Below are 22029 nucleotides of genomic sequence, written 5' to 3' on the forward strand. Positions count from 1 at the left end.
AAAAAAAATCAAAAGTAGTGCCCCCTGTTCTCTCAGCTTAGCCAACTGACTCCAGAAGTTCCTTGATGACTTCTGAATGATCCAATGTCGACCTAAATGACTAACAATGATCATCAGAGCTGATACATTAGAATTGTTCTAAACTAACAATATAAAGGTGTTCAAATGGACAATTAGAAGTCCAGACCTAAATCCCATAGAAGAAAAAAAGGAAAGTTGACTGTGAGGGCCGCCACTTTCAGGACAAGAGGGAAATTGAGTCATTTTTCACCGAAATCCAAAACAACTGCTTCTGCCTAATTCGCTAAGATGCACTGCCAGATGAAACGAGTACAAAAAGCTAACTGGAAACGAACACTGTGAAAAGGTGAAGCAACTGGAAGCAGCGCTTTTTCACAAGACCCCGCGAGTTAAATGAAAATACTACAAAGGCGAGCTACAAGGTCACGACACCGATCGCCAAGCACTGCAAACTCTTAACAGAGGGTGAATTTATTAGACTGTTCAAAGAACGTCAGGCTGAACAGTCAGCCTTCACACATTTTCTGCTTACCAAATCTGGACACTCCTAGAGAGCATTTTGTGTAAACATCTGAAAAATACTCTGCACCAACTATTCATCAAACCATAAGGAACTTGACCGGTTTTCTAAAAAATGATAAGCATTTCTGTTTTAAGACGCGCAAAACTTTAAATACATGCCCAAAAAGACTTGTGGCTGTGATCGAAGCAAAAAGAAGTTGCACCAAGTATTAACTCAAAAGGGGGCCTCCATTTTTGCAACACCTACTCTTCAATTTTTTCACGTGTTCGCATAATCTAAAATGTTGATTACACTTGGTTTCTTTTCACGAGTGTGTCTAACATCTAAATTTTCAAAACAATGTTCTCAGTTTTTGATCTTTAAGCTTCAAACGTGAAATATGTCAATCTGTCAAAAAATTCTCAGGGGGTCAATACTTTTGCAAGGCACTGTAGAAAGCACTTTCCCCCCCCAGAAAGGGAAGATTACCGTATGGCTGTGTGGATTTGACGCGTCTCATTTTGGTGCGCTACGCTAAAGGCAAGAGAAGCGAGAAGCTAATAATTTTCTGTACACTCGTATAGGCCCCGCCCACTCCGTACCGGAAAGCATAGGGTGCGCCCCCCACCACACACACACACACACACAAAAACAATTGAATAAATAGAAGAAAAAATAAACACAATTACTTATTGATATATACAATTCATTCAATTTGGACATTATTATTCTTTTTTCCCCCCTCTCAAAATTAAATTAGAGTCTCTGCTGCTACAAGGATAAAGCCATCTACAGGAATTAATTATTCTCGTTAAAACTATACAGAAAAATAAAACTTAATTTAATACACTATATCATTCTTCTCCTCACCCCAAATATCGGCATCCAAAAGGCAAACCGGGCTAAAGTCCGTCAGGTTTTCTTTTCGAGATGAGATTGTAAAGAGCCGCAGTCCGCTGAGAGGATTACATTCGTGGGGAAGGGGTTGAAATGTTTTTTTCTTCCTCACCTCAAGCCCCCAGGTACCCAGGGAGTGGGGGTCTACAGTAAGTCACACTACGGTGAATGCAGACAAAAAAGCCTGGCTTGTATATTTTTTGGGGGGTGGTGGGGGCTCACTTACGTGTTTGTACACTTTTTGTTTTGGTGGCTCCGGTTGAGGTCCCGACTCGGATGGAGTCAACAGTATTTCTGGAGGGAAGTTGCAATAAAAAGGGGTTAATCGTCCACATCATCTAAGTGCCGATATGTTGCTATTGTCTGGTGGCCTGCTGAAATATTGATGAGCTCTTATTGGCCCCTGAAAGCATTGTGGTTAACGGCACCTGCAGGGACAGGGCCACCCGGTGTGTGTGTGTTATTTTACTACTTTCCTATTAAGAGACCAGATAAAACTAGCACAGAAGTGTGTTTTTGTGTTGAAGTGCACAGGGTTCGCACACATGACTCAATTTAAGCACATTTTGAGGAATTTTGAAGCCAATTTTTCCCATTCCTTCTGTGCCATTAAAAAGAAATCCGGTGGTAGTCATGTATTTTTCTGATCCACAATTTTTTCCGTGTTTTACCAGTGTCTGAAATAACGTCTGCCCGGACATTTCGAATCAAACGTTTGCTTTATTCCGATTTCGAAATCTTCGTTCGGTTTGGAAATTTCAGAATTTCGGTTGGTTCGGCAATTTGCATACTCGGCAGCCAATCAGAAGACCGCATCGAATAACTTCGTGCTTCTGGACTTTCCTGAGCGTTATAAGGTCGTGCATTTGCATATCATTTTCCAAAGTGGAGGAAGATGTGTTTAGTGGCGGTTTAATGACGATTTACTTGGATGCTTTTGGGAGGCCACAATGCATGAATTTGTTTCCAATTATTTTGTACCGGGAACATTCGCGTGTTACACGAGGAATTTGGCATGCAAGCACAATCATGGAAGGAATTAAGTTTGTATCTACTTACGAATGTTTCTAGATACGAAAGTTTCAGGTTGCAATGTACTTTATCTGGAAAATATTGCCTCTAGTTACAAAGGTGATTCAGAATACGAAGAATAAAATACAGTACTCTAGGCTCTTCTATTAGCCTTTCCCAAAGGTAAACAAGCTGGCTATCCCCCCAAAACTGCCTGGCAACCCAGTGCGCATGCGTGCTCCCAGCATGCTCTTCGTGTCATTGTCACAGTTTAGAGTTGGCGAGGAGTTCCAGCGGGATAGCGGGGAAGAGGCCGCAGCAATCATTCAATCAGCCCAAATTAAAGCAATTTTAGCAAAATTCCACAAGGTCTCAGAATTTGTGAAAAGGAATCACCTAGGAAAAGTGGAGACGAGTCGTGCTATCGCTACGTCTACCTTGCACATTTCCTACTGATTGTCCAAAGCAGAGGACATTGGATAAGTTTTTTAAGGAACGCAAGGCGAAAAGTTAAATAACTATTTTTATTATGGCCTTTGTTTTTTTTTTAACATTACGTGCCTCACATTTTGTTTTTTAGACAATTGTTGGATTTCAAAATGTATTTGTTCCATGTTCTGGTGCTCTTTTATGATTTTAAAAAATGTATATCATACTGTAGTTTTGCGGGGCTTGGAGCGGATTTGTGCATTTACATTCAAAATGCGTCTCTACTTAAAGTTTTCAGGTTACGAAGCTAATTCTAAAATTATTAAATTCGTAAGCAAACTTACGACTATCCCGATTTTCTATGCGATATTTTGAAGGCGACCACTAATTCTAATGGCTGTGGTGAACAATTTCAATTACCTGCTCTTGTCCCATAGAGGGCAAGCCAGGCGAGGTCATGGAGGCCACACCCATTTGGCCCATTTGTGGCATGCCGTTGTACATGCCTCCATTATTCTGCTGCTGTGTCTGTTGAGTGAACTGAGACGATGCTTGCTGCTGGGAGAACATCCTGCAAAGTGAAGCGTCGTATTTCCTTAAAATGTCTCCCCTTCCAGATTTAACCCGGCTCCTGTGCCTACCCGCTGCCCGCCACGTTGCCCTGCGTCCAGCCGTTGATCTCGGGCGAGCCCTGGAAAGGGCCGGCACCCGGACCCTGCTGCATCATTGACGACGGCTGGGCGTGCGCCACTCGGGGTGACATCAGAGGGCTAGAAGGGGCACCGGGACCCCCGAAGCCCCCTTCCGCCTGCTGGCTCATACCTGTGGCGACAGGTCGGAAAGTGAAGGACATAATATAGCAATAATAGTTTAAAAAAAGAAAAAAAAAAGGAATTCGGGTAGCCATTGTGTATGTTTACTGTAAGCAAGGAAGGAAGCGATGGTGTCATTAGAGAGGAAAAAAAAGTTTGGATATTTTTGATGTGTAATAAAAGAACACATCAAGCTTTACGGATTTCAGTCGTTGTCAAATTCTATTATGATCCTCATTATTAGTAATGGAGCTTGATGTCCGTTCCTAGGACACCCTTCTGGTGGACACAAAGTTAAACTACAAGTTTGAAATACAAAAATTGTTATTTTGCATTTCATTTGTGGTAATAAATTACAATGTTTTACAATTTAAGTCGCTAATGTTTTCTTGGGGATAATATTCTATTGCAATAAACTCAAAAACTGAAAAATAAAGTTCCTTAAAAAATTACCTTCTCCCCATGTTCCCCCTTTTTTGGAATGGAAATAGAATAACCTCAGTGATGGGATGGCGCAGACACACACATGCACAACAGGGATTTGAGGTGGGGTGTGCGTGAGTGCGTTGGGGGCCTAGGGGTGGCGGGGGCAGTACCTGAGTTGGGAAACTGAAAGGCACTGTGCTGCATTTGGGGGCTGAGTACGGCCCCGTACTGTCCGCCCATCATGTTTGTATTTCCCACCATCATCAGCTGGGAGGAGGAGGAGGAAGAGGAGGTGGAGGAGGAAGAGGAGGACGTGCCATGCAAGTGCAGCTGAGGGTTGGTGGGGAGAGACGGCGGCAGGCTGGGGGAGGACAGAGGCGAGGAGGAGGAGAATGGGCTGCTAGGGGGAGGTGGCGAGGCCAGGCCTGTACCGGTACCGTAGCTGGGCGGGTAGGGGAACTGCTGAGGGTTGGCCTGGGGGATCCGTGGGCTGCTCATGCTAGGGGCCATGCTGAGGCCCTGCCCCCGCATGGCCATGCTCCGCTGCTGCTGCTGGACCTGCTGGTGCTGCTGCTGACGCTGCCGCAGGTGGTTGCTGAGAAGCTCGCGCTGGCGCTGGGCAAGCATCTGGGCGTTGATGGTCCCCTGAAGAGAGAGGAGGAATGGCAGTTAGGGGAGTATCTATAGCGGGAGTGCAGGACGGGAGGTTTACCTGATTGGGAGCGTTGGATCGAAGAGGTAGGTTTACATTTGACACGCTACTCATCTGAGTCATCATCGGCTGTCGGTTCTGAGAATGAGAAAGCTTGGCATTATTTTTTAGACCACATGGTGCACCCAAAAACCTAAAAATTACACAGAAATTTAAATGTACACCTTATGCACGGAAAAAAATAGAAATGCATACTAGTATATGCAATTATATTTTTTAATTTATTGATGGGTCGCGAGTTATCACTGCTCACAATTGCAATGGTGGAAACAGGGATTGAACTCGGTTAGCGACGGAAAGGGCGCCGAATCCAACCGCCAGACAACTAGGGGGAGCAATGACATAGGAAAAGGCACTAGGTCGCATACTGTTATCTCACTATTTTTAGTCACAGTACTAAATACAAATGTTTGAGAAATGAGAAAACAGAAAGTGATTAAAATCAGTATTTCTTTTCACTTTTCCTTAGCTCAAACACAGCATTATAAGTTATTGAATACGTGCGGCTATGCGTTTATTTATATCTTTCAAAATGTATGTATCCCTAGTATTCCAGTGGATTTGATCCTGCGCTCTCCCGACAGCGATCCAGGTTTGATTCCCATTACATCCAATTTTGCAATGATAGTCAGCCAGATATGTTGCCTGATCAATCAATGCACAAATATGGTAATTAATTTTAGTCCAACCCTTTCACTTATTGTAGTTTTAATTCCTTGCGCCTTATATACGGAAACAAAATATGACAAAAGACTAATTTTTGGCGATGCGCCTTATAATACAGTGCGCCTTATATTACGGAAAATACATTCCTTTTTTTTTGACATAAATAGCCATCTGTAGCACTAAACGAGTGGATTTATTTTTTAACCTGCTGCGACTGTAGCCTGTGTTGCAGCTGTAGCCGCAGCGTGTTGGGCTGATTGGGCACCACCCCAGTGGGCCGGAGTCCCGCCCGGGTGGGCATCCTCATCATGGGGTACCCAGGCCTTGGCGCCATCTGGCCAGCCATGGGGTGGAAGCCAGGCTCCTGCATGGAGGCGCCGGGGTAGCCCCTCTGCGCCATATGGGATGGGGGCGGCCCGAATTGCTGCTGGCCATACATGGGGGGCTTCTGCTCCAGCATCATAGACGAGGGGTCCTGCGGGAACTGGTCCTGGTCTATCGGCTGGTTCTGGAGAAGACGTTTTGATAAATGCTGCAATTTCACTTTTAGTCACTTTCGCATAGGCCTGAGGGGGATTTACCTGCTCCATCAGCGCAGGAATTCCCAGCGCCCGGTCCAGCTCCTCCAGCCCGTCGAAATCCTTCAGTGCCGTGTAAAGTTGAGACATAAGGGCCCCCTCGTCCACCGGGCCCCCTTCACCACCACCTAGGCCGATGCTACACAGCAAGTCCTCCTGGGTACTCGGATGAAGCGACCTGGACACAAGATAATGATACAAATATGAGGATATCTACCAATAATACAAATGTTTCTTGTATTCGCGCACCTGTTCTGGTTGACGAAAGCAGTCTGCTCAATTGGCATCATGCTGTCCGGCCATGGTGCCGTCTGATTGGGCGGGGCCTGATGCTGTTGCTGGGAGAAGTGGCCCACCATGCCTATGTCCATTTCTGGTTGGGCTGATGGAGAGACCATTAAATGTGACTTCTGACTTCTTTGCACGTTCGGTTATATGCTTTCCTCACCGTTGGGCATCATAGAGGCCTGGAGCATTTGCCGAGGTACCGGCTGTCCTCCGGGTCTCATGGCGGCACCGCCAGCCCCCATCCGAGCCTGGGCAAGCTGTGCAGCAGAGGCTGGGCCGGCCCAGCCTTCCTGCTGCATGCCTGGCCGAGGGCCGCCTGGACCCATGTGTCCTAGGTTAAGATAATAATCAGTTAATATTAATTCTTATAAAAGTCTATAATCATTAAACACTCACCTGAGGTGACCATGTTGGCCTGGCTCGCCATCATGCCTGCGTGTCCTCCCACCATGCTCTGCTGCTGCTGCTGTTGTTGTTGGAGAAGCGCGTACGGGCTGGTGGTCCTAATAGGGTACTGCGGCGATGCGGTCATCTCCAGCGACACACTCCTTGCCGGCCCACTCCTACCCGGCAGCCCTGGTCGCACTCCCCCAAAACCTGTGACGGGAGGGAAATGAATGACAACGCCCAGGACTTTGACTACATAACATATATTACACTCTTGAAATGGCCCTCTTGAAATCTGATTAATTGTCCAGTTCTCACACTTATCACTTACTAGTCTCAGCAAATCATAATGAAAAGTGTCATTACATTTGTCCACTAGATGGCGCTGCAACTTTAATCTTTGCATCCTTGCTGGAGCTTTCGACAAACTGCATTCTTAAATGCACAATAATTACCCCAGATATCCTATCTATTTCGCACATTAATATTTTATATTGAAGGAAAAATTTGAGCAAAACAGTGGGATGTTATATTTTCATATTTTTGTAGAAAGGAAAACAATTTATTGCAACTTTTTTCTTCCGTTTTTGGCTTAGGTTTTCATTCCTACGCATCGAGACGTCCTTTCACATTTATAAATATTACTTTAATTTGAATTTATTCTTTGGTTTTTTGGTTATTCTTCAAATCAAGATTTGGATATTTACATAAATACCTAATTTTGCCATCAATAAATAATCATGTATACTAATTCTGGTTTTATTTAAATAAAAACATAATAGTAAGTATTAATCTGTTGTTTTGTGAATTTTAGCATGAAACAAGAGACAAAAGTTGGTGTCAATGCCCGCAAGCGATAACAATAGTGAAATGGATAGTGGATACACTTGGAGTGGCCGAAAAGAGTGACTACTTGGAGTCAGAGCTCCGGTAAGTGGCTAACTTTTGCAGCTAGCAGGAGAAGTCACTAAAGAGGCTAGTAAAATATTGCAAGAGCAAGCTTTATTTACATGATACGGCTAAATACTGTATATGGGCTAGCCGAGAACCATAGCTTGCAGTCAAAATGGAATTGATATTGCGATGTGATGCAGTTTGATTGTGTAATTGCAAGACACTGCGTTATTTTTCCCAAGGATTTATAGTTCCATGTTTGTGTTTTTTTTCGTTTGTTATTTGAGTGATTGAGTGTTTGGCCAACCAAAATTGTCACAGTTGGTGATTATTATGAAAATTGTGGAGACTATCGATTATTTTAATGAGCTCGAGATGCTATCTATTGCATTTCATAGGTAAATAGGTACTAACATAATTTGAGGAATCAAATAGTAAATAACGGTCAGCAGACAGCAACGATAACATATCTCCTGAGAAGAGAGCGCTGTTTTCTTTAGGTTAAAAGCATGGCACTATGATTTCATGCTGACAAAAACTAGCAAAGTAAATGCGGGTTTCTTTTAAAAAAACGAAAATTGCATCAAAATTGCAATACTAGTCAAAAAATTGCAATTGTTTTTTTATCCAAAACCATGAAACCCTACAAGCCACCTTTGCAAAATGGTCATTCTGGCTTCAGTGGTGGTAAGATAGCGGCCAAACATTTCAGGCTCTTCAAAGGCCATCTCAATTTGTGTAAAACAATTAACAACTTTTAACCCTAAGACAGTGTTTATGAGAAAGTAAAATTGTTTTCCTTCTTAATTGAATCAATAATGTTTTATTGAAATTCACAACCCTAGAAGTCGCTATATAATACACACAAGGCCTTTACCAGCATTTGGAATTGGCTTTTTTATGGTACTCACTGGTTGGGCCCACACCTCCAGGGACATTTTTGTGCTGCGGATGCGGCGTTGCCCCTTGGTTGTTTTCGGACATCTGCAAGATGTCGTTGATGATGTTCTGCTTGTCCATGGGGCTGGGCAGCGAGACGGGCCGCGGCTCGCAGAAAAGTTGCGGCTGAGCATTTTGCAGGTCGTTCAAGATGTCGTCCAGCTCTGAAGACTGCACATGCACAAGAGAAGGAAATGGATGACACTTGAGATATTTGGAAGACGTACAGGCCAGGGAGATACACGAGCACACTCGAGTAAATAAGTTGCGAGCTTTGCTAAAAGCCACAAGAGGGCAGCAACAAATGAAGGCTCACAAAGCAGCGGTTAGAAATGGATGGGTAATGAACAGTGATGGGCAAAAAAAACGTTGGAGTTATGGTTATAAAGTGCTTTTCCCAAAAAGCGTCATTAAATGAGCCCGATTCGAGTATTATTTTCAGGAATTCAGGATTATTTTCACCTTTGTGTTAAAAATGTCTTTTAAAGGCATCAGATTAATGGCAACGTTTTCAACATAAATTTTGGTTACCCTTATTTTCACACTGACCAATTTGTCGGTTGTTTTTTTAAATGTACAATTTTTGACTATTTAATTTTGACTATTTTTTATACATTTCATTATAGTATTATTTATTAACTATACATCTATTTATTTGAGGATTCTTTGACCTAAAAAATATGATATTTAAAAAATAGTTCAGATTATTATAAGCAGGTGGATGGCAGATAATGGAATATTATTGAATTTAAATACAAGAAAAATATTATCTAATACAAAAAGAACTGCTTTTGACAGACTAAAATATAGTTTACAAATCCGCAAAATTAGCACGGATGAGATTTTTTTTCTTTAATTATATATTTTAAATATATTTTTTAATGTACTCTTTCTATATTTATCATTTTTTATTCATTATTTTACAAAATATTTAAACCTACTTCAGCTAATATATTTTTTAATATATTATTTGGAGGCTTTGACATAAATAAGTATTTTTAAAAATGTGATTTTTAATAAGAATATAATGCATAAAATTAGTCCAAGATCTTCCGTGACAAATAAAAAAAATCACATGAAAATAAAAAGTATTGTTGACGCCATAAAAATAATTTATAAAATAAGCAAAATATAAAAGCAAATCAATTTGCCCATTTCGACTAAGATTGATCTTGTTTTACTTGAAGAAAATGGACAAAAATATGGTGAAATAATTTTTAGGAAAAGAAAAAGATCTCCATAATAAACAAAATCTTCTGCCTATGGGGGCACCACTGCAAACACAGGGGGGCATCAAGGTAACCTTATTTTAAACACTTTCAATTGGAGGCGAGTGTAGGGCATACATCGGTACACTACATTCAGTGAGTGTTGAGACAGTGAAAAAGCCCTAATGAGGTCAGGAATGATGTAATGCTCCTGTACACTCTCACTTGCATCCCCCTCCACTTTCTATCCTCCCGGCCACACCGCCTTGCTTTTACACTTAATGGCTTCTCTTTCTATCAATCACTGGACGTTTTTAAGGCAGCGGTGAAACGCGATCCGCATCCTGTGCGGGAACAACGAAGGACAGGGAAAAACAATCATGCTAGGATTTATAATAACGTTGCAGCTGATGTGTGTGCTGACTATGTTTGTTGTTGTTTAAGAATCCTAATGGAAAAAAAATGAGGCCAATAATCATTGATAAGAAATGGAGGTCTTTGCTTTCTTTTGCCGTGAGTGGCACTTCATTCAGTGCCATTGACAATCAGCAATTAAGTACATACTTCTCGGAATTACGGCGTCACTTTACAAGCGCCTTTAAACGCTAACACATCTGATAACTTATCTCTCTCCTGGGTGCTGATAGTATCAATCTGAATGAATCGTTTTCGAAACTAGTGACAATTGAATAGCGTTTGCAAGCAATCCGATTGGAAGGCATTTAAATTTATACTTTATTTATATATATGATGGATGATTTCATTCATGTCACTCACAAAAATTGACAAAGTCCACTGTTTGCTGCAAAAGTCTGCTCCCTTGCTGCATTCTGTCTATTTACAAGTTGTGCTCATACTCTGCTTGGCCGATGTGTGGACTTACTTACACAATATGAATGGACCCAATTGAGGCATATTGCCGTATAGTGCAGAAATTAAAATGGAAATTTCCCATAAAAACCCACTGATACACATGCAACTCTTATACAGAGTCAACTGTAGTTTGTGTCTTTGTACTACAAGTCCAGAGTGCTTTAGGGCATATAAATGTCCTGGACAAGGAAATCTGTACAAAAAAATTGATTATTTTCATTAGGTTATATAATATATATTATATACGATTCCTTCTTTGCGGATACGAGTGGATTAACCGTAAAAATAGAGGCAATACGGTATACAGTGATCCCTCGTTTTATGTTTGGGTTGCGCTCTTAAAACAACCCGTGATAGTCAAAACCTACAAAGTAGAAACCTTTATGTATTACTCAAAAATAAACCCAATATACAGCCTCAAGTATACGTTTAACAAATGAATCAACTGTTTTTTTTAATTCTGTACTGTAAATATATGATTTAAAAAAACAATCTCGTCTCCCACCCACAGTTACTGAAGATCATCGAGGCTCATTTTGACCTTCCTTATTACATTAACAACGATTTCAAAACAAGGTGCAAGCAGAGTTCTTTTGTCAAAATGTTGCAAAAAAATGCTATACAAACGAATGCGGGTTGCAGTTAAGCGAGAGGGAAAAAAAATGCAATGGAAAAGCCAAGCCACCAGAGAGCGGTGTGTCATTTTTACACACTTATTGAGAAACATGGCCAATGTTTTAAGCATTTCTGAACACTTCTCCCAAAATTGAAGTACTTTTCAACCCTTGAAAGGATTTCAAGCACCTTTAAGAACCTTGGGAGAGTCTGTTTAGCAGATCAGAACACCAAAAACAAAGCACGGGGCAAATCAGTGTAGTGGCGTTACAGCGAGGGTAGACTATTATTTTTAAATGACCCAACATGGAGAAATATCTTGATTTATAAAGATGACAAAACAAACACATATTTCGTTTTGATTCAAGATATTAATCAAATTAGATTTTAAAAAAAGAATTTCAGGCATTCAGGCCGTGTCATGGGGAAGAAAAAGGAAGTGCCGTTCTCTCATGTCGGTCAAAGTTGATGACGGCGGAAAATTAGCGCACACACACACACACACACACACACACACACACACACACACACACACACACACACACACACACACACACACACACACACACACACACACACACACACACACACACACACACACACACACACACACACACACACACACACACACACACACACACACACACACACACACACACACACACACACACACACACACACACACACACACACACACACACACACACACACACTACGACCCACAGCTTTTCGCCACAAGTCAACTGTGCTCTGATTTCACATGTAGTCCTGCATCAATAATTCAGCCCTCAAACAATCAGCGCGGTTCATGAGGGAGTGTGTGCATGTTGTGACACAAGTGGGAGAAAGATCAGCGGGCGAGGTTAGACTGATTTTTTTTCCCTCCTGAATCGAGCGGTCATCGTTCACACATGGCAGAGCAGCAATTCACCAGCAACCCACTCCCTAGATAATGAAGTCGTCGCAGCGGCCGTCACGAAAGACTACACGCACACAGCCGGAAATTCTGACTCTTTTAAACAAAGTGTATTATTTAGTGCCACCTGGTGGTAAAATACATAATTTGAGAAAACAAAACCAATATTGATTTGAATAATAAGAAAAACGATATGAACTATAAATGTAAAGATGCACTTTTGAAATACTTGGCAGTCAAGAAATTAGCATTTATTTGACACAAGATGATCCTAACCGAGAGGAAGCCGACATGATTGGCCGACATCTTGATGCCAAGGCTACTCTCAAAACATACCTTTTTTTATGCTTTTCTTTTTTGCAGATATATTCTTTTAACGAAAAAAAAATGGAAAAACAATTATCACGACGTAGTAAGAAATGTTCCACTGTAATTTTTCCTTTTTCATAACTACTTTTCATCTTTTTTCTTCAGTTTTCATATTTTGCTCTTTTTCCCATTTTTTTTTTTTATTTGTAGTTTTTTCTTAGGAAAAGAAAAAGAAAACCTTTTTTTTCTCTTTTATATTTCTGTTCGTAGTAAACATCCAGGCAAAAAGGTGAGGGAAAATATGGCTGTGTTTTGGGCACTTTGAGCTTCCATAGTTTATAGTCATCCCCTTGCACTTAGCTGTTTTCAGTTGCACAACACCATACAGAGACATCTAGTAGTCAAATACTACACACTGTACCTTTAAGACACGAAGAAGAAAAATGATAAATGTCGATTGATCATTGGATATACAACTATTCCCTTCTAAGTAGAACATCAGGTCAAAAATAAAAATAAAAGGGAAAACCAATTTGTATCTTCTTTAAAGATTTTCAATAGGGTAGAGGTCAGGGCAGGAGCAAGTAACCCCCCCCCCCTTCCCATACCCGTCGCAGCATAAAACAAAATCGTGGCCGCCGGCCTTATTTCTAAGTGCTTCCCTCCTTGCTGCTATCACCATGGCAGCGGCGAGCAAACGCGGCAGCATATGGCTCATCGTGTTCACTCCTCCCGCAGAGGCTGGGCTCTCCTGGGGCGATGCACGCTTCCCTGTTACCCTCTTCTCTTTGTTCCTATGCTACCAGTCTAATCCTCATTTTTACACACTGGACATTATAGTGTGATGTGTATAAGATGTAAATGTACAGAAAAATGAATGTGTGCTTTTTGCGGTACACGTTTTGTAACCGCCTTAGAGAGCCTAGGCTTGGAAAGGTGTTATCGGCAAATCTGCATGTGAGTGTGGGCAGTGGCCCACAGTAGAGGGTCATAGTGTCTATGTTTTAGCATCACATTATGTATTGTATTGATTAGAAACATTTTCACTGTATTTTCTGGAATATAAGGCACACTTAAAAACTCAAATTTAAAAACCCCAAAATTTGAAAGTGTCCAGGGTTATACAAAGCAGACAAGATTGAAAATGTATATACATTACCATAGAAAGTTTGGCGATACACTATCGTATTTGAGAAATGATTGTGCAATGATTGATCAACCAATAAACATTAATGACATTGTATGCAACAGGAATCGAACACGAGTAGTGGCAGTGAGAGCACCGCCACTTTACCACGTGACCTCCAGTGGTACAGAAGACATATGGAAAGGCATTGGAACTTCTTATCGTTACACTACTTTAAAAAATGTGCCAAAAACACTGATTTGCAAAGTAGACTTTGATAGGTTAAACACTCACTTATTTACCATTGAATGTTAAGAGAATAGAAAAAATAGGGTCAGCAAAATACTATAAAATTTATTTTACTTAGGTATACGTATTAAAACGAGAGGTTATTGAAAAATAGGTGAAGAAGTGGAAACTGTTTAACCTAACCAGAATGCAGAACAGAATGCTTTAAAGGTAAGATTTTAGGCCGGCCTGAGCTCTACCAATAGTTGGCCAAAAACACCCTTCCTCTGCCCAAGTCCTCACAAATAACGTTTGAAAATTCAGGTTTGCTTTGGGGACACCACCGCGGATGAGTGGTTAGCACATCCGCGGCACAGTTCTGAGGTCCTGAGATCGAACCTTCCTGTGTGGAGTTTGCATGTTCTCCCCGTGCTTGTGTGGGTTTCCTCCGGGCACTCCGGTTTCCTCCCACATTCTAAAAACATGCATGTCAGGTTAATCGACCGGTTCAAATTGTCTGTCTCCCTGTGCCCTGCGACCGGCTGGCAACCAATTCAGGGTGTCCCCCTGCCCAAAGATGGCTGGGATGGGCTCCAGCACCCTTGCGAGCCTACTGAGGATAAGCAGTGCAGATAATGGATGGAAGGACGGGTTTGCTTCGGGCTTTGTCCCTCAAATCAAGTTACTTGGCCGTGTTCAGGCGGGGCTAGGCTTTAATACCCGGGGGTCGGGTCGGGCTGGATTTTTTTGCAAAATCAGCATTTCTGGCACCGTGAGTAATAATAATGTGATAATGAGATAAGCTTTAATGCCTTTTCCTATGTCATCTGTACCACTGATGGTCTTGTAACCTGTCTTCGCTCTCACCGCCACCACTCGGATTTTATTCTTGTAGCATACAAAGTTTTGCGATTGAAGCCAGCGACACATATCGAATGATCAAACATTGCATATAAACTGCAAGTGTATAAAGAGCCCAGTGGTTATACATAAATGGTAATTCTGTTTTAATGCACATTATAGTCCAGTCTATCTTATGCATGAAAAATATATGACAAAAGACTGCTTTTGGGGCGCGGGTGGTATGCGTTTTATAATAAAACGTATTCGTATTTTTTCTTTGGAGTTCTACCTCAAATTTTTGTAGCCCTAGCCGGTTCGTTTTGCTGTGGCGCTTTTAAGCCCGGGGGCTCAAACCAATGGCACTATTTCAGCGCGGCTTTTTCTATCTACTTGGGCTCAATCAATGCGGCGCATGATCTGACCTGATTTTAAGACCCTCCTCCACACATCAGCCACCGGAAAACACTCTGCAAATCTTGTTTGTTCTACTTCTGAACACAATTAAAAATACTATTATTCTTGCATATCAGAGAAATCAAGAGATTTCATGAGTCATTTATATATATATATATATATATATATATATATGTTTATTTTATTCTAAAGGAGTTTTTTTAATAATACTCGTTCACGAAGTAAAACTTTTAAAATGAACACATTTAAAGAAAAAGAAATATTGAAAAAAAATAAACGTCACGCCAGGCCACACTTTGTCCACGTTTGTTGCAGAAGACATCATTTGAAATTTCCTGTCCATCCCGACTCCTCCTCCCTTCCTCTCATTCCTCACTTCTTCCTTTTTTTGCGGTGCCAGCCGTGACCTGAACTGGCTGCCAAAGCCGCAGATTGCCGCGCCAAAACGCGAGCAGGGATCAAATGGCCGGAGCATCGCGGGGGAGCTCCTTCCAAATGTCGCAGTCGTTTGAAGCAAGTACTACGCGGCTTTCCAATGCGGGCGCCGCCAAATAGTCTTTTAAGATATTTTGCTTTTTGGCCAGAGACACCTGTGGCTAAAGAAAAAAAAGTGACAGGAACTGGCAGAAAAGTGTGTTTTTTGCCGTGATTGGCGCACGTCCTTGCCGCTATGGGCATTCAGTCATCTGACTGCCCGGGCTGAGTACTTGCAAACAATGTGAACGGGAATCAGCAGGCTGTGTAGGAAGCACATTTGGAACTTGGCATCCTAACTAAGTAATTAGCTGTGGCCGCTAGTCCAGTTTACAAACAGATTTGACGGTCTTATTTGCTTGACCTTGGGATGACTCAAGTTTTTAATTCAGCTTGTTTTAATTAATTTTGATATTTGAATGATTTATCTATCTATTTTGAACATTTGAACATCGCAATTTTAGGAAAAGAATTGCCATAACATTATCAAGGACACACAAAGTAACTGACCTGTTCAGCGTGATCGTACCCAACGTCCGGCTTCTCCGTTTTGACGAGCGGGTGCTTCCCTCCTTCAGTCTTCACCTCCCCAGGTTCCAGCTTGGGCGCTTTGTCCTTCAGACCGCCATCATCTTTGTCCAGCAGATAGCGCAAGAGAGCGTTTTCCTTCTTTTTGGGGCTGAGGGGCTCCTGCTTGGATCCACCAATCACACCAGCCTGGCCTTGCTCCTGGCCCAGCTCCTTCCCGGTGGCCTCGGCAGTGAGCTTAGCCAGGTCCACTGGAGACGGGTTGTTCTGAAGCAGCTGGTGGAGGATCTTGTGTTTCTCCTTGAGGGACGTGGCGTGCGGCGTAGCCCCGCCGCGGGCCCCGACTCCTTCTTTACAGTCACCCCCCGCGTTGGGAGACAGGGGCGTTTCCAGGGGCTCGGGCTTGGTGGTGAGCAGTTGCAGAAGCTTAGTGTGGCCCTTGTCGTGAAGGCGAGCATGAGCGTCCTCTTCACACTCCTCTTTTGGGTCGTTTTCCGTCGGGCCCGCCGCCTGTCCCTCTTCAAAAGAGTCCGAGGGACCGGCTCCCACTCTCGACATGGGGTGGGGCCCCGCCGACGGGGACCCTAATCTCCGATCCGGAGAGCCCAGCGCATGCCCGTGACCGACTCCATGACACTCGCTGAGCGCCTGCAGAGCTGACAGAGAACTACTGGTGTAGCTGTTGCCACCGCCACCCATCCCCACTGGAGAGGGAGAGTGGAGGCCGACACGCGGGCTGCTGGCACCCCCGGGGCTGCCGCGGTGCCTGGGGGAAAGCATGCAGTTCTGTTGAGGCGGATGCGGGCCGCCCACTGGGCTTGGGCTGGCACGCGACGGGCTGTTCATCCTCCAGTTCTGGCCCTGCTGTGGCGGCTGCATTCCGCCGGCATGACTGTGCGGCGGGGGGCAGCCGTAGCGGTAGCCCTGCATTTGGCCCCCCATGGCTGCAGGCTCCCTTGGTCCAGGCGGAGAGAAAGGTGTGCTGTTGCCGATGTCCTGGCCCTGAGGTCCCGCGCCTGGCAGACTGCCCGGTGTCGGAGGAGTCATGGAGGGGGTTGAGGGGTTCATAGGCTTGGGGGCCATGCCTGTGGCCTGGGCGCCAGGACCCATATCCTGGCCCATGCCACACACAGTCTGCTCCCTGGAGAGCAAACAAAAGACAACAGTGTTTATTCTAGCAGCCATCGGCAGGAAAGTTCTGACTTTCAGACGTACCTCTGGAGAACGTGAAATGACATGTAAAGCTGGGGTTCGTTGGTGGCATGGGAACGCACCAATTTGCTTTTGGTGTGGGCTGACACGATGGTTCCGTCCGAGAGGGAGAAGCGGTAGATCGGACTGAGTGCATGGCCGTGCCGAAGCACTACAACAACAAAAAAGATGAAGACGTGCAACAAACTGGTAAAAAAAAAAAAATCAACAGAAACAGCGTCGCTTACCATCTTGCTGATGTCGCTTCGCAAAGGACATCTCGCCATCGTTTTGCAAGTGAAAGCGTTGTATGCAACGACGCACCAGGTCTTCCCAGCCAGGCTTCATGGACGCCCGCAGCAGGCTGGTGTCAAGGGAGGTTATCTTGCCTTGAAAAGGGCAACAAATATTAAAAGGTTTCTATGTAAACAGAGTCAAAGGAATCAAAAGAAGGGTTTCAATAATGGTGAAGGGATGACAATTTGATTCATCCCGCGACAATGCTAAATGTAAAAAGTCAAATTATAAAACTGAGGGGAAAAAATATGAAGAAAATCAAATGATTTCATCATGATAATTGCCATTTTAGGAAACACTAAGTAAAATAAACAAAAACAATATACATATGTATACATTAGTTAAAATACTTGTAAAATAATATGTCAGATAAATTAACTCATTTTAAGTATTCATTATACGTACTTGTTGTAAAATATTAAAAACATAAAATGAGCAAATTTACTTTATGAAATGCATTTTGACTTAGTGAAGAAACATGAATACTGTGACGACTCAAAAAATGTATTCTTATCCTTATTTTGCACTGAGGATTAAGGCTTACAGTAAGTCAAGGAGTAACTTCATTTACTTATTATTTACAGATTAGAGTAATTAAATCAGGTCAGCTAAAATTAAATAACTAAGGTTATTTTATCAATACAATATGGTAAAATAATATATTTGTGTCATGTCAGAAATTGCTTGTATTTGCAATATCATTTAGCTTTCCTGAAGGCACGATGGATATCCAATTTAAGTGTTTTATAGTTCATGGAAGGATATTTATGAGGCTACGCGTTCCCGCTTTATTATTTCCTGAAATGGCAACAAGACTTTCAAGCTTTCACAACACAAGACACACCTGGTTGGTACTAATATGCCTAAAGTAAGAAACAAGGTCAGGCCATCTGTCAGGCTAATGGATCTCGTTAAAACAGCGCCTGCATACCCGCTGCAGCCGTAATTGGACTAGTGCGTTAGGGTAGCTTGGGCAGTCCAGAATGGATTCGGTACCACGTTGCTCTCTTTCAGTACCTTGTAGATCTTGGCGTGTGGTGAAGCTCTCATGCGTGGGCATCACAGGCCTCTCCTTCATGGGGACCCGGCGGGCCACACAGATCAGGCACGATTGGAAGTCTGGTGGAGGGAAGCCAGGGATGTGGATGATGGAGGGCAGGAAAATGATATGCACGTTATTCCCAGGCAGGATCATTAATAGGGTTATTAATGAGGACGGGGAGCATGGAGCAACCCCCCAACCCCACTCCTCGCCATCCTTCGTCTTTCATGTAGAGGAGCTTTAGTGATGACCTTTGAGCATGTGTGCGTGTGAACTTGCAGCTTTTTATCTCACATGTTTCACCTTCAAAAGGTATTCCCAAATTCTAAAACTAACAAAATGTGAGGCTGGCCGACTAAAAACACACTTTTTTTTGCTCTTGATTCCCTATTAAACGTCTTAGTTTTGTTTTCATTCTCCATCGGTCTCCAAACGGTCAACAGGCACGTACTTACATGCATCATAAAAGTGCTGACTGAGACTGCAATGATGACACACGCCAAAGGTGGCAGCCGTGAGAAAAACAAGTTTCAAATTTTGTACAGCTATTTTAAGGTATTGTGATAAAATCAAGATTGTAGTTTTGTCTTTAAAAGATTAGATGTTATTTTCACCGTTTCAGACACCTTTAGCTCCAAAGTTAATTTAGCAAGCAGGAATAAACCATTACAAGACTTCAAACTAATTTCTTATCATTGCAAATTCCAATTAACCAATTACATTCTCTCTGCAACATTAATCACATTTGCTCATCATTGATTCATCAGGTGTGCACCATCGTACCGTCGCCTTCCTCCTTGATGGACTTGGGCTCCGACACAGCGAAGCACTGCATCGTTTCGTACTTCTGTTGCTGTTGCGGTTCGTGCTCGTGGGCCTGCTCCGGGCTCTCGCTGTGCGGGTTGACCAGCATCCGGCAGTTGAAGGTGTGGCTGTTGCGTCTCTGGCCTTCACTGGACCACGGCACGCCGTTCACTGGAGGCACAGAGAAATCAATTCATGAGTGGAAAACACATGCATGAGTTTTTTTGTTGTCATCCATACATTCTACAGTGTATTATAAGAGCTGGGGAATATTACTTTTGGTTTTAGGTAGGTCATAAAGTGGATCCCGGAGATAAAGCAGCATGACAAGTTTCACAAATTGAGGTTCTAAAATCTGAATTTTTTCAATCCGACGTCTCCTACCCTAATCTGCATCCACCTACTACTTCAATGGACAAGCTCGAAATGTGTAGCTCCAAAGGTAATTTTTTTCATTTTCTTTACATGTATATTTATTTAAAATGTTAATTAATCATACGCATGGATATTGCACAGGGTATAGAGTAAGTAATACTTCTTATTTTACGTGGGCTTAGGAGCTAATTGCTTTGACTTAGTTTTTATCCCCCACTACACCGCAATTTCACTTAGAAATTCCCACCGAAGTATGCAGCTTCTGTGAATTACTACTTATGGCTTTAGCAGTTAGCCATTTAGCAGTGGCAGTCTACACTAAGGTGTTAATTTTTGGTGATGACAAAGTCCAGCCTGGATCCACAAAACTTAACACGTGTAGCTCCTGGAAAATGCACTCCTACACGAGCAAACCCGACTTGTTTCTCTCCAGCAAAGTCGCATCCCACTCCATCTGCTGATCTCGTTCGCTGCATTGATGATAATCTCCCAGTTATCTGGGACACAGCCCTGCGCTTGATGCTTTTTTTCTCCCCCTTTCCTTCCCGGGTGCTGCTTCTTCTCCTCCTCAACACTCGCTTTCCCGCCCAGATGGCCAGGCACTCGTCAGACCTCAATCCTGAGCGTCCAAGAGGGGGGAAGGGACTGACATAGATTAAAGAAGCAACCTCTTGATTAGCAGCGAAAAGCAGAGGATGTTGATTCATTAATAAGAATTGTTTTTCTGTTCAAGTTATGGAAACTTCTGACATACATCAATATAAGATCAATTTTACCAGGGCTCTGCCCGACAAAGCAGAGGTCTGGCTCATCTCTGAAGAGCAGGAGGACGCTTTACACCAACAACGGTAACCAGAAAATGAAGGTGCTATATCTGAGTCAAATCAAAGGTTTCGTCTGCAACTGGTTAACCATGAAAACAGTACTATCTGTTTCATCCGGGGAAACAAACCACTTCCCCCAAAAACGGCCTGAAGATTGATGGGCAACACCAGGCTGTACTTGCCCAAGACACCACAGGAAGTGGTGCCCCAGCAACCAAGAGATCCATGAATGTGAGCATTATTATTTCAACTGCTTTGGTAAGAGCATTAGCAAAGCCAATGAAGCTGCTAGCATTAGCGGCTTCAATTAAGAGTTAATAAAATGCGGTCATTTATTTATTTTTGTATTCCACTAAAAATCTAAAATAGGTTTTGTGTCTCCTGAATTTAAAAGTTACTAATAGATATCTAAATTAAAAATATTGTATACAAATTATATATATATATATATATATATATATATATATGTATGTGTGTGTGAGAGGACTCTTTATATAAATTGTTTACTTTTAAAAGTAGATTGTAATTGTGGTTCAATTATAAAACATTGCGAAAGTTTTATATGAATTCTTTCCGAACCATAAAACACAAAATTGTTGTCTTGTTCCTTTGGAAAATGAAAAGATGAGATTATATATATATATATATATATATATATATATATATATATATAGATTTTTTTTCCATTGCCTTTTTTCTCAATAAAATGCCAGTTTTCTTTACAAGTTTTAAATAATCTTCTAATAAACCTAGAAGATACATTATTCTGCCAATTTTTTTGCTTTATTTTTGGATTGTTCTCAGCGAAGGGATGCTGCTGGAAATGTGAATTTCCCTGCGGGGATGAATAAAGTATCTATCTATCTATCTATCTATCTAGTACTTGAAAAGCAAAGTCATTTTTTTCTTCCCACGACATGAACAAAATAAAAAAGAAATGGCAGAAATAATAAAGTAACACCCTTGACATGACAGAAGGACAGGAATACAGGAAGGGAGCGTAGCTGACAGGGGAGAGAACCTAAAAAGAAATCTAATTAGCTGAGAATAGGGGGTTGGCAAATGAACGTTCATGGTGGGGCAGAGAAGAAAATTAAAAATTGTATACTTTATGACCTTAAAAAGTGCAACACCATCATCATGCCTGTTAAATGATCCTTGATGGCTGGGTTCGGGGGCGTATGGCTCAAAAGCAAAGTATGTCTCATTTCATTAGTAAATCTGTCTCGGAGATAATATAATGGACATGGTGATCTTCTCTGTACCTTTCCTATTTTAATGTTTGCGAAACTGAAGCAGCACAAAAAACTGTTCAGTCCAACATATACAGGTCAAAGTATCAACTACAGTTTACACTCACAATGTTACACCTAAAAACCCTGTTTTGGCTGTACGTCTCT

The 22029-nt window shown here is 42.3% G+C and overlaps 1 protein-coding gene across 3 annotated transcripts in view; it reads right to left on the reverse strand.

The window, feature by feature from the left end:
* Positions 1–1212: 1212 nt before the first annotated feature.
* ncoa2 (nuclear receptor coactivator 2) overlaps positions 1213–22029 on the reverse strand; it is a 64074-nt gene continuing 43257 nt past the window's right edge. Inside the window, exons 7-22 of one of the 3 annotated variants that reach the window (XM_088322204.1) lie at positions 19410–19601; positions 18602–18703; positions 17536–17676; positions 17312–17459; positions 16079–17237; positions 8535–8733; positions 6739–6939; positions 6503–6673; positions 6304–6436; positions 6058–6232; positions 5682–5984; positions 4811–4888; positions 4269–4743; positions 3502–3682; positions 3281–3431; positions 1213–1714 (exon numbers count right to left, since the gene is read on the reverse strand). In XM_088322204.1, the coding sequence (XP_088178330.1) occupies positions 1703–1714; positions 3281–3431; positions 3502–3682; positions 4269–4743; positions 4811–4888; positions 5682–5984; positions 6058–6232; positions 6304–6436; positions 6503–6673; positions 6739–6939; positions 8535–8733; positions 16079–17237; positions 17312–17459; positions 17536–17676; positions 18602–18703; positions 19410–19601 (3821 nt within the window). In that variant the 3' untranslated portion in view covers positions 1213–1702. The remainder of the gene's footprint in view (positions 1715–3280; positions 3432–3501; positions 3683–4268; positions 4744–4810; positions 4889–5681; positions 5985–6057; positions 6233–6303; positions 6437–6502; positions 6674–6738; positions 6940–8534; positions 8734–16078; positions 17238–17311; positions 17460–17535; positions 17677–18601; positions 18704–19409; positions 19602–22029) is intronic. The other 2 variants (XM_088322205.1, XM_088322206.1) reach the window with 2 other exon arrangements.

The sequence above is a fragment of the Urocampus carinirostris genome, chromosome 18, assembly GCF_059441175.1.
Source record: "Urocampus carinirostris isolate Australia breed hairy pipefish chromosome 18, RoL_Ucar_1.0, whole genome shotgun sequence".
Classification (NCBI taxonomy): domain Eukaryota; kingdom Metazoa; phylum Chordata; class Actinopteri; order Syngnathiformes; family Syngnathidae; genus Urocampus; species Urocampus carinirostris.